Genomic DNA, 12,242 nt, shown 5'->3' on the forward strand with positions numbered 1-12,242 from the left:
GGATTTCCCCTCCCAAGGTGCAGGACTTTACATTTTTCGTCATTGAATTATAGCAGCCACTTTTTGTTCTATTCCTGTAGCTTGGTGATGTCTTCTTGTAGGAAATCCACAGTCAAGGGGTTAAATACTCTTACAAATCCACATGCTTTCACTCCACCCCACTCATTCTGCTTCACTCTTCTCCTTCTCTATTCCACTTCTTATATACTCCTCTTCACTCCACTCCACTCAAATTATCTCCACACTGTAGGGACCCCACTCCATAAAACACTCAGTAGCAAGAAGAAAGGAGAGGAAGGGGAGAAGGAAAAACATACAGAGGAAAATAAGAGTAAAAGGATTAGGAAAAAAAGAAAGAGGAGAAGAAGAAGGAGGAGGAAAGTAGGGAGAAGAGAAGAAGGAATAGAAGGGTTAGGAGAGGGAAAAAAAATGTGAGTGGGGTTCAGTTGTTCATCTCTAGTTTGTTAGTGTCATGTTATGTTTAGAAGCCTTCTCGACTCCTTATTCCTGGATTTTACTTCTGGTTCCGTGATGTTCCTCAGTGTGTGCAGCAAGTTAACTAATTATCTCAAAGTAGAAATGTACAGGTTTGAAGATCTTGAGTGCATGAAGTAATTGTTTCTTTTTTCGTTCTTTCACGGTAAAGGAAACAACTCAAGAGCAATATATAATTCACACACACACACTCACACACACACACTCACACACACACACCTCCTTCTCTTCCTCTCTCTCTTTTCCTAATCCTTCTACTCTTTTCTCCTTACTTCTTTCCTACTGCCCTTCCTCTCCTCCCTCCTCATCCTTACTCACACACACACACACACACACACACACACACACACACACACACACACACACGCACACACACACACACACACACACCTCCTTCTCTTCCTCTCTCTCTTTTCCTAATCCTTCTACTCTTTTCTCCTTACTTCTTTCGTCTTGCCCTTCCTCTCCTCCCTCCTCCTCATCCTTTCGTCCACATCTCACCCCTCTCCTCCTCCTCCTCCTCCATTCTTTCCCTCATACTCACACACACTTCCCACTCCAGATCTCATACCAATCCTGGCCTCATCATATCCCTGCAGGTGGAGCACTTCAAAGACTCCATCCCCAAGGCCTTCCCCGGCGCCAGCAACCTAATTCTCGACGCGGAGGTGCTCATGATATGCACCAAGACTGGCAACCTCCTCCCCTTCGGCACGCTGGGCATACACAAGGTAGAGGTGGAGGCGCTTGTGTGTAAGGATAGAAAAAAGGAAAAAGGAGAAAATGAGGTAATGAAAAAAGTTGGTCGTTTTATTTATTTGCGGATTTATTTATTTTATTTTTGTCTCCCCTCCAGAAAGCAGCCTTCCAAACAGCCTGTCCCTGCCTGTTCGTGTTTGACTGTCTGCACTACAACGGCGAAGACCTCATGAATAAGTACGCACACACACACACACACACACTTTATTTTTTATCAAGTACTTTTGGTCATTAACTAACAGCTGATCAATGTGAAAATGTTAATGCCAATGTTCATCCTTTTCTCTTTCTTTCCTCTTTTTTTTTCTCTTATTTCCACTCTTCCTTCCACGCATTCTGATCTCCTTATTTATTACCCTTGCTTTCTCCTCCTTTCTTTCTTCCTCTCCTCTCTTCCTTAACTCATCCTTCCTTATTTTTTGTATCTCCTTTTTATCTGCACTCCTTTCCTTCCTTCCTCCTTTTCACCCTTGCTTTCTCCTCCTTCCTTTCTTCCTCTCCTCACTTCTTTAACTCATCCTACCTTGTTTTTTATGTCTATCTTTTTATCTACACTTCTTTCCTTCCTTCTTGTCCCTTCTGCTTCATTACTTCCTTCCCACTTTCCCTTGTCATCACTTATATTTCTCCTCCTCCTCTTATTTCTCCTTTTCCTCCTCCTCTTCTTGTTCTGCTCCTGCTTCTTCTCTTCCTCCTATTCTTTGTTCTTTCCTCTTTTCTCCTCCTCTTCCTCATTTTCTAAGCCTACTCTTCCTACCCTTACTCCTTTCCTCTTCCTTCTCCTCATCTTTTTTCTTTCCTAATTCTTCTGTTCCTTCTCCTCTTCCTCATTTCATCCTCTTTCTCTTTTCCTAATCCTTATATATTTTTTTTCTTTCCTCATGCCCATCCTCTCCTCCTCCACATCTCACCCCTTTCCTCCTCCTCCTCCTCCTCCTCCTTTTGTCCTCTTTCTCTTTTCCTAATCCTTATATACTTTTTTTTCTTTCCTCCTTTCTTCCTTCTCATCCTTTCCTCCACATTTCACCCCTTTCCTCCTCCTCCTCCTCTCACTCTCTCCTCGCTCCTCACCCCTCCCTCCCCCTCCGCCAGGCCTATCTGTGAGCGGCGTGCAGTGCTGGAGAAGACGATGGTAGAAGTGAAGAACCACGTCATGTTCTCCGAGATGGTGAAGATCAAGCGACCGGAGGACCTGAGGGACATGATCGCCAGGGTGCTGAAGCAGGGGCTGGAGGGACTGGTGCTGAAGGACTTGCAGGTCAGGTCACAGAGGGCTACAGGGCATTAGGTTAGAGTGGATAGTGAGGGAAAGAAAGGGCAGGAAGGGTAGGGTATGTTAGGTTAGGGCAAGGGTAAGGGTTGCTTGGGGTAGGTCAGATTATTTATGTACTTTTTTATCCATCCCCCCCCCCCCTTTTTTATTAACATCGACGCGGCTCAAGGGCAACAAAAAGAGTAGGAAAAAAAAGCCCGCTACTCGCCGCTCCCATAAAAGATAAAAGTAAAGAGTAGCCAAGAGAGAGAGAGAGATGTAATATTACCTGTTATCTTCATGTTTCCTCTTTTCCATTTTTTGTTTTTTCCCAGTCTGCCCTTCCTTCCTTTTTTATTTCTGTTTGTTCCCTGTTACCCTCTTCCTCTTTCCTTCTCTCCCCTTACTTTCTTCTTCACTCATAACCATTGTTTTTTTTTTTTTTTGGTTTTTGTCTTCTTTCTTATTGTCATCTTTCACTCGTTGTCTTCACTTTTCTTCATCTCTTTTTCCTTCCCTTCCCTTACTCTCCTCTTCACTCATAACCATTTTTTTTTGTTTATATTGTTTTTTGTCTTTTTTATTGTCATTTATCTTTCACTCGTTGTCTTCACTTTTCTTCATCTCTTTTTCCTTCCCTTCCCTTACTCTCCTCTTCACTCATAACCATTATTTTGTTTATCATTTTTTGTCTTTTTATTGTCATCTCTCACTCGTTGTCTTCACTTTTCTTCATCTCATGTCTTCGCTTCTAAACTCTCTCATGTCCTTCACCGCCCATCTTCACCACTAACCTGCCTTGTATCCTTCCCTTTATCCCTCACCCCTTCCGTCATCCTCCTCTCCCTTCCTTCCCCCTCAGAGCATCTACGAGCCTGGCAAGCGACACTGGCTCAAGGTGAAGAAGGACTACCTCAACGATGGGGCGATGGCGGACACTGCCGACCTGGTGGTGCTGGGGCCTGGGGGAGGAGGAGGAAGAAAGGTAGGGAAGAGGAGGAGGAGGAGGAGGAAGGGGAAGAGAGGAATTGAGTAGAAGGATGAGGTGTGTGTGTGTGCTGTATGGGATGGAGGTAGAGGAGGGGTTAGGAGAGGATTGTAGAAAGTTTAAAATATAAGGGACATGATCGCCAGGGGGCTGGAGGGACTGGTACTGAAGGACTTGTAGGTCAGGTCACGGGAGGGCTAGAGGGCGTTGGGTTAAGTTAGGCTAGGTTAGGGTGGATAGTGAGGGAAAGAAAGGGCAGGGAGGATAGGATGAGAAAAGGGAGATGTTAGGTTAGGACAGGGTAGGAGGAAGGTAATGTCAGGACAGGTCATAGAGGGCTAGAGGGGGTTGGGTTAGGTTAGGGTGGATAGTGAGACAGGTAGGAGGGAAGGTAAGGTAAGGTCAGGACAGGTCACAGAGGGCTAGAGGGGGTTGGGTTAGGTTAGGGTGGATAGTGAGGGAAAGAAAGGGCAGGGAGGATAGGATGAGAAAAGGGAGATGTTAGGTTAGGACAGGGTAGGGAGGGAAGGTAAGGTAAGGTCAGGACAGGTCACAGAGGGCTAGAGGGGGTTGGGTTAGGTTAGGGTGGATAGTGAGGGAAAGAAAGGGCAGGGAGGGTAGGGTGAGAAAAGAGAGTAGGAGAGGAGAAAATGGGATAAGGTACACATGGATTGAAGGAAGGAAGGGGGAGTGTGCGGTGGTGGTGGTGGTGGGTGGGGGTTGGTAAGGGATGGGGAAGAAGGGGGAGTGTGTGTGTGTGTGTGTGTGTGAGATGTAATGGGATGAATGTTTAGTGGTGACCAGTGTATGCGTTTGTGTTTTTATGGATATTCACACACTGGTACATCATTCAAATATTAATGTTGTAATAGTCTCTACTTTTTCTGTTTTTTTTTATATGCGAGGAACTTATTTAATATTGGTTTTATTATCATTGTTGTTCTTGGCATTAATGTGTTCTCTGTGTTGCGTTGTGTTGCAGGCGGGATGATGTCTGTGTTCCTGATGGGGTGTTACGACGAGCGCATCAACAAGTGGTGCACCGTGACCAAGGTATTGAGAGAGAGAGAGAGAGAGAGAGAGAGAGAGAGAGAGAGAGAGAGAGAGAGAGAGAGGTTAATTACGTCTGTCCTGATTTTCCATGAAGTATTAATATGATTCCCTTGAGAGAGAGAGAGAGAGAGAGAGAGAGAGAGAGAGAGAGAGAGAGAGAGGTTAATTACATCTGTCCTGATTGAGAGAGAGAGGTTAATTACGTCTGTCCTGATTCCCCATGAAGTATTAATTTGATTCCCTTGAGAGAGAGAGAGAGAGAGAGAGGTTAATTACTTCTGTCCTGATTTCCCATGAAATATTTAATTGATTTGCTTTACCATTGCATACTTTCCTCTAAATAGTCATTACCTCCTTCCTCTATGTATCTCCCTTCCTACTTCTTAATCTCCACATATTATTATTTCTGTGTAATATGTTTTCTTATTAATTTTAGTTTTTATCATCTTATTTTTGTGCTATCAGGTTTCCATTTTGATATATAGCCTTCACCTGCCTCTTCTTGTCAATATTTTCTTCATCTTAACATTTTTATTGGTTTTCCTCCATCTTATCCATACTCTCCTTCATCTTGGCCTTTCTTCCCCTCATTCACCTTCCCCATCCACCCCACCCTTGTAGTACTCGCCAGCTCCCTTTCTGCCTTTCTCCCTCCCTCCTTTCCTCCTCACAGCAACACAGCTTTCACCTCTCCCTTCCTCCCTGCACAGGTCCAGACTCCGTACAATTATCCTTCTTCTTCCCTCCCTTTCGTGGCTGTACAGTCAACAACCGTCTCCCTTTCCTCCTCACAGTAGCACAACTAACGCCCTTCCCTCCCTCCTCCCTGCACAGATTCACACTCCGTACAATTATCCTTCTTCTTCCCTCCCTTTCACGGCTGTACAGTCAACAACCGTCTCCCTTTCCTCCTCACAACAGCACAACTAATGCCCTTCCCTCCCTCTTCCCTGCACAGGTTCACACTCCGTACAATTATCCTTCTTCTTCCCTCCCTTTCGTGGCTGTACAGTCAACAACCGTCTCCCTTTCCTCCTCACAACAGCACAACTAATGCCCTTCCCTCCCTCCTCCCTGCACAGGTCCACACTTCGTACAATTATCCTTCTCCCTTTCATGGCTGTACAATCAACAACCATCTCCCTCTCCTCCTCACAGCAGCACAACTAATGCCCTTCCCTCCCTCCTTCCTCCTCAGGTTCACACTGGGCACGACGACGCAGCGCTGGAGAGGCTACAGACTCAGCTCAAGATGGACAAGATCAGCCAGGACCCGTCACGCACGCCACCCTGGCTCAAGGTGAACAGGCCGCTGGTGCCTGACTTTGTGGCTTCTGACCCCAAGGTGAGATTCTGGTTTAGGGGTGCATGGGGGGGGGGTGAGGGTGTAGGGGGGGATATAGGGTCGTATTACAAGACACATCGCCACCCAAGAACACATATTTGACAAGGCTTTCGTAGGAGTTGTGGGCATTTCCAGGGGTAGTTTTATGACCCTGGTGAAGAAACACATATTTGACAAGGCTTTCGTAGGAGTTGTGGGCATTTCCAGGGGTAGTTTTATGACCCTGGTGATAGTGTGAGTCTTCTTCTGTACCTTGAACCTGAAGAAACACTCATTAGAACCCGACTGACCCCCTCTTTGACCTTTAGAAATAGGTGATGTGAGAAGCAAGTATGTCTTATTATACCAACCATAGAGCCTTAGGGGTGCGGTGAGTAGCGGGCTTTTTTTTTATCTCTGCACTCTTTTTGTTGGCCTTGAGCCGTCTCCTTTGCTGTAAAAAAATTAAAATGTGGGTGTTTTCGATGGGGAGTTGATGTTTATTTTTGGTGTGGTTAACTGTTTCATCGTATACTATTTTTTTTATGTAGAGTATTGTCATTTTCTTTATTTTTTTGTCATTGTTATCATTTTTCCTGTCATTGCTTTTCTATTTTCATTCATTTTTGCTTCATTTTGACCAGATTTTTCTTTGATGCACTCTTTTTCTCCCCTCATGTACATCTCCCATCCACACAAACTACATATACATAGCACTCTTTCCCTCCCTCTCACCCACCTTTCGCCCTCCCCCGCAGTGTTCCCCCGTGTGGGAGATCACGGGGGCCGAGTTCACCCGCCATCAGATCCACACGGCTGACGGCATCTCCATCCGCTTCCCCCGAGTGACCAGGGAGAGACACGACAAGGACTGGATGACCGCCACCTCCCTCGGCCAGCTGCAGGTGTGTCGAGGGGGATGTGTCATATCTCCTCTATCTTGTTGTTTTATTTATATTTTCTATTTTTTTTCCCTTTAACTCTATCTTACCTGTGTTGCCTCTCTTATATATATTTCGTACCCTCTTTTTTTTGTATTTCTTTTCTCTTTTTATATCATTTTTTCTCTACCTTTGTCTGTGTTGTTTCTGTTTTCAATCTTCTTTCTTTTATTGTTTTCTCTATTTTCTCCCCGCTCCTCACCTGTCTATCTTTGTTTACCTCGTTTGTTGTTTCGTTGTCATTTATGTTATTTTTATTATCTATTCAAAGCTTAAGGTATTTGCACCTCCTCATTTAGCTTTTTCATACCTGTAATTACTACTGGATATTTATTTTCTTTGTGTCATTTTCTGGTTGTTCATCTCCTTCCCTTTCTCCATGTTTCCTCTCCCTCCCTCGTCTTCCCATTCCCTCCTCTTTCCTTTCCGTTCTTCTCCTCCCTCTCCCTTCTGTTCCCTCTCTCTCCTTCACTGTTCCCTTTCCCTCCTTCTCTTCCCTCTCCCTTTTGTTCCCACTCCCTCCTCTTCCCTTTCCCTTCTGTTCCCACTCCCTCCTTCACCATTCCCTACTCCTCTTCCCTTTCCCTTCATTCCCACTCCCTTCTCTTTCCTTTCCCTCCATCTGTTCCCTTTCCCTCTTTTACCTTTCCCTCTCCTTCACTGTTTCCATTCCCTCCTGTTGTCTCCCACTCCGTCCTCAATAGCCGTGCCTCCTCTCCCTCTCAGGACCTCTACAAAGCCTCCAAGGAGTCCATAAACATTGACAGCCTGTTGGAGGGTGGCGACGGTGGTGATGGTGAGGACTCAGGAGGGGCCAGCAAGACATCCAAGACTCCCTCGCCCACCCCCTCCTCGGCCTCCACCCCCTCGTCCTCCTCCTCGGCGCAAAAGAAAGTTAGTAGTGATGGTGTTGGTGGTGTGTTGTGTGTGTTCTTGGGTGTTGCTGCAGTGGTTTTTACGTTTATTATTATTGGTAGTGGTGGTGGTGGTGTTGATAGTATGTTGTCTGGTGTTGCTGCTGTTCTTTCTTTATGATTAGTGGGAGCAGTGTTGGTGTTTGTGTTAGTAATGTGTTGTTGAGTGTGTTGCTGTGTTTAACCCGGTAGCAGCAGGGATCATGTTTCTTAATGGTCCCCCTAAGCAAGAAAAATGAGAAAAATTCATCACTCACACAAACCATTTCACAATATATATCAAAGCATTTGTGATCAGTTTATGTATCATCTATTTTGGAGGGTTTAAATCATGGCACAAATTTGGCCTGTCGCTGCTACACGGTAAAGCCACAAATTTGGCCCGTTGCTGCTACACGGTAAAGCCACAAATTTGGCCCGTCGCTGCTACACGGTAAAGCCACAAATTTGGCCCGTTGCTGCTACACGGTAAAGCCACAAATTTGGCCCGTCGCTGCTACATGGTAAAGCCACAAATTTGGCCCGTCGCTGCTACCAGGTTAAGATTTGTAATAGTGGTGTGTTGAGTGTGTTATTTGTGTTCCTGAGGGTTTTTCTTTTATTGGATGAAGATTGTAAGGGTATTGTTTTATGTCCATTATTTTACTGATTAAAGTTGTTTTATTTTCATTTTTTTCACCCATTATTTTACCTTTAGTTTTTATTGATTTGTGAGTCCTTTTTGGTGTTTTTGTTTTTCTTCTTCATCATTCTTTATTTTTCCCTTTTTGTCTAGTTATTTTTCTATTTTTAGCGAGGTCATGCATTTTCTTTTCATTACTGTTTGTTTGTTTGTTTTGTTTTTTTTGTTTTTAACCCGGTAGCTGCAGGGATCGTGTTTTTTAAAGGTCCCTCCAAGCAAGAAAAATGAGAAAAAATCATCACTCACGCAAACCATTTCATAATATATATCAACGCATTTGTAATCAGTTTATGCATCATCTATTTTGGGGGTTTATATCATGGCAAAAATTTGACGCATCGCTGGCACATGGTAAAGCTACAAATCTGGCCTGTTGCTGCTATCGGGTTAATATAATCTTGTATATTTTTATTTTTTGTTATTTTTCCACCATTTTTCCTTTCTAGACTGCAGCTTTGTGTATGTCTGTGATAAAAGGAAAAGTATGGAAGAGAAAAAAATTAATTAATAAAAAATAAAAAGTTAGCATTGATATTATAGTTTGATCCTTCAGCCTCAGTCCACACCCAACTAGAAACTCATTAACCCGCCCGCTGCCATTGGCACGGATTTGGCCTTCACTGGTAGCCTGGTAACATATACTCCCATGTCTTTCTCTGCCTCTGTGGTGGGTAGTGGAGTGTTTCCCATGTGGTATTGGTGTGCTGGATATCCCTTCACTGGTAGCCTGGTAACATACATTCCCATGTCTTTATCTGCCTCTGTGGTGGATAGTGGAGTGTTTCCCATGTGGTATTGGTGTGCTGGATATCCCTTCACTGGTAGCCTGGTAACATATACTCCCAGGTCTTTCTCTGCCTCTGTGGTGGATAGTGGAGTGTTTCCCATGTGGTATTGGTGTGCTGGATATCCCTTCACTGGTAGCCTGGTAACATATAGTCCCAGGTCTTTCTCTGCCTCTGTGGTGGATAGTGGAGTGTTTCCCATGTGGTATTGGTGTGCTGGATATCCCTTCACTGGTAGCCTGGTAACATACACTCCCAGGTCTTTCTCTGCCTCTGTGGTGGATAGTGGAGTGTTTCCCATGTGGTATTGGTGTGCTGGATATCCCTTCACTGGTAGCCTGGTAACATACACTCCCATGTCTTTCTCTGCCTCTGTGATGGATAGTGGAGTGTTTCCCATGTGGTATTGGTGTGCTGGATATCCCTTCACTGGTAGCCTGGTAACACACACTCCCAGGTCTTTCTCTGCCTCTGTGGTGGATAGTGGAGTGTTTCCCATGTGGTATTGGTGTGCTGGATATCCCTTCACTGGTAGCCTGGTAACATACACTCCCATGTCTTTATCTGCCTCTGTGGTGGATAGTGGAGTGTTTCCCATGTGGTATTGGTGTGCTGGATATCCCCTCCCAAGCTGCAGGACTTTACATTTTTCTTCATTGAATTATAGCAGCCACTTTTTGTTCCATTCCTGTAGCTTGGTGAGGTCAAACACAGAAACATAAAGAAAAAGTATTTGCATTTTCTAGGAGGCAGAAGATAAGAGGACAAAGAAGGAGAAGACAGAGAGGAAAGAGAACTCAGAGAAGAGGAAGAGGAAGAAAGAACACGAGGAGAGAGGAAGTGTGGAGGAGGAGGAAGAGGGGCTTAAAAAGAAGGTAAGATTCATTAAGTTACTTCCTAATGTCACTTTTTACCTAGATTTCATAGATTAGTGATAACCATTTGTAGTCTTTGGGGTTGGTATTACAGGTATTGCTCTTTAATTACCTATGAATACACCTTTATTTTATTTTATTTATTTATTTATTTTTTTTACAACTAAGGAGACGGCTCAAGGGCAACAAAAAGTGTGTAGCCAAAAAAAAAATATTTAGCTTCTCATTTTCTCTTTTTGTGCTCTTTTCTTTTCCTCCCCTTTTCATTTATTTTCTAACCTCTTACAAGCCTCCTTTTCACATGTACCCTGTCTCATTTTCTCCTTTGCTTTTCGTCCCTTCTTTCATTTCTCAGATATTTTCATGTTCTCTCTTACCATGTCTCCTCTCTTCTCCATCTTCCCTTAATCTCATTTTCTCTTCTCCCTTTTTTTTTTCTCCTCTCTTTTTATGTTATCTCCTACTAACTGCCCCCTCTCCTCACTCCAGCCTCCCATGTACACCTTTCTCTGTAGCATCATAACTCACAACTTGTACCTCTCTCTCTCTCTCTCTGTCTAGGCATGTGGAAGAGGAGCAACGTGTCAGAACAACTTGGAGGCCCACAGAACACTTTATGACCACCCAGCCACCACTAGGACCTCCACCCCAACCAAAGCCATCAGTGATAAAGAGGTTGTCATTCCCAGTAAGATCAAGACGCTCCACAAAGCCCCAACTTGTAATGTAAGTAGTGTTTTTAGTTTTTGTGTGTTATTTAGGTCCATAATTTCATACTTGTTCCCACACCTAAAGAGAATAAAGAATTACAACTACTTCCATTACTACTAAATAATCACTATAATAGCATTAATAATAATAATTTCAATGAGTGAATAATTAGCCACATCTTCTAGGTGAAAAAGATTATACTAATTTTTGGCCTCTTGTTTTGATAGATTACACCACCTTTTATACAAAATTACCACAGTCTGGTATCTTACAAAACTCACAAATTACCAGCCATGGTGCACACACTGCGCTGCATCTGTTTCATGCGTTGCACCGCAGTAGCAGGATGGCATCAACAACATCATCATCTAATCCCAGCCCTGAACGGCTGAGGATGTAGCTTATCCCAGACAGTGTTCGCTCAACACTGGCCTGAGTGACAGGCAGGGCAAGGGCCACTTCCGCAAGTCTTTTTGTGGCACTTTCCTGCTGGTAATGCCACCACTGGAAAATGTCTTCACATCGATTGATGCGCGGGGTGCTGGTGAACTCCTTGAGGTCTTCGGCCACTTGGCTCCCCTGCTCCGTGACATCAGCTTTTCTGTCTGCATCACAAATACAGAGCAGCTGCTCCACAATATCTACAGAGCCAGCTGCTCCAACATGCACTGAAGCAGACAGAGTAGAAGCTGTTTACATTATAGAAATCTTCTTCCATAGTTCGAGGAGATGAGTTGTGCTTAGTTCTCTGTTCTTCTGTAAGGAGAACGTTGTACCTCTTATTGAGGTACACGGCCGAAATGAAGGCTGGGTTGTTCACCAGAGAACGCTCCCGATCCTCCATAGCCCACAGGAAGGGAAGCGAGGTGACCGCTGTACTTGTTGCAAGTTGGATTCTGCACTTCATCCATTCGGCGAGGAATTCTCCAGCAGTGAGATTTTTCATTTTAAGAGCAAATATCGCCTCGTGGAGTGGCTTCAGAGCTGCTGTTAAGTCAAATATTTTTTCCCAGTCTTCCTCTGAAAGCAGCAGGGATTCATCTGGCAGACCAATTTGATTGAAAAATGACTTGTCAATTATGCTCTCCAGCATATTCTATGTGGATCCCCATCTCGCCTCACAGTCAACCTTTGGAAGTGGCACAGAGTTACTTTTGAATATCTGGCGCATGTCCTGTGTGTGTGTCTCCCTTACTACTATGCGCACTTTACTCAGCAGGCTTGTGATATCATTGTTTGCTTGGAGGCCATCCTGCACACAGAGGTGCAGGGTATGCAGTGCACACCTCACTGCTGCAACACCAGGGCCTGCCAGCTCAACACCATCAATAGTGCCATCCAGTGCTGTGTGAGCAGCCTCATCTTCCCCGAGGTGTTCCTCAGTGTTTTCTCCTTGCTCGCCCTCATTTCCTGGATAGTTTTGTGAAGTCACACACATCATTCTGTGGGAGTTTTCCTTCTGA

At 44.4% G+C, this 12,242-nt stretch overlaps 1 protein-coding gene across 1 annotated transcript in view; it reads left to right on the top strand.

Moving 5' to 3' along the window:
• LOC127009957 (DNA ligase 3-like) overlaps window positions 1–12,242 on the top strand; it is a 28,295-nt gene that overhangs the window by 7,123 nt on the left and 8,930 nt on the right. Inside the window, exons 11-20 of the mRNA XM_050883567.1 lie at window positions 1,095–1,226; window positions 1,352–1,431; window positions 2,347–2,512; window positions 3,369–3,466; window positions 4,448–4,547; window positions 5,746–5,892; window positions 6,630–6,776; window positions 7,539–7,706; window positions 9,940–10,068; window positions 10,630–10,794. Of these exons, the coding sequence (XP_050739524.1) occupies window positions 1,095–1,226; window positions 1,352–1,431; window positions 2,347–2,512; window positions 3,369–3,466; window positions 4,448–4,547; window positions 5,746–5,892; window positions 6,630–6,776; window positions 7,539–7,706; window positions 9,940–10,068; window positions 10,630–10,794 (1,332 nt within the window). The remainder of the gene's footprint in view (window positions 1–1,094; window positions 1,227–1,351; window positions 1,432–2,346; window positions 2,513–3,368; window positions 3,467–4,447; window positions 4,548–5,745; window positions 5,893–6,629; window positions 6,777–7,538; window positions 7,707–9,939; window positions 10,069–10,629; window positions 10,795–12,242) is intronic.

Source organism: Eriocheir sinensis, chromosome 42 (genome assembly GCF_024679095.1).
Source record: "Eriocheir sinensis breed Jianghai 21 chromosome 42, ASM2467909v1, whole genome shotgun sequence".
Lineage (NCBI taxonomy): Eukaryota > Metazoa > Arthropoda > Malacostraca > Decapoda > Varunidae > Eriocheir > Eriocheir sinensis.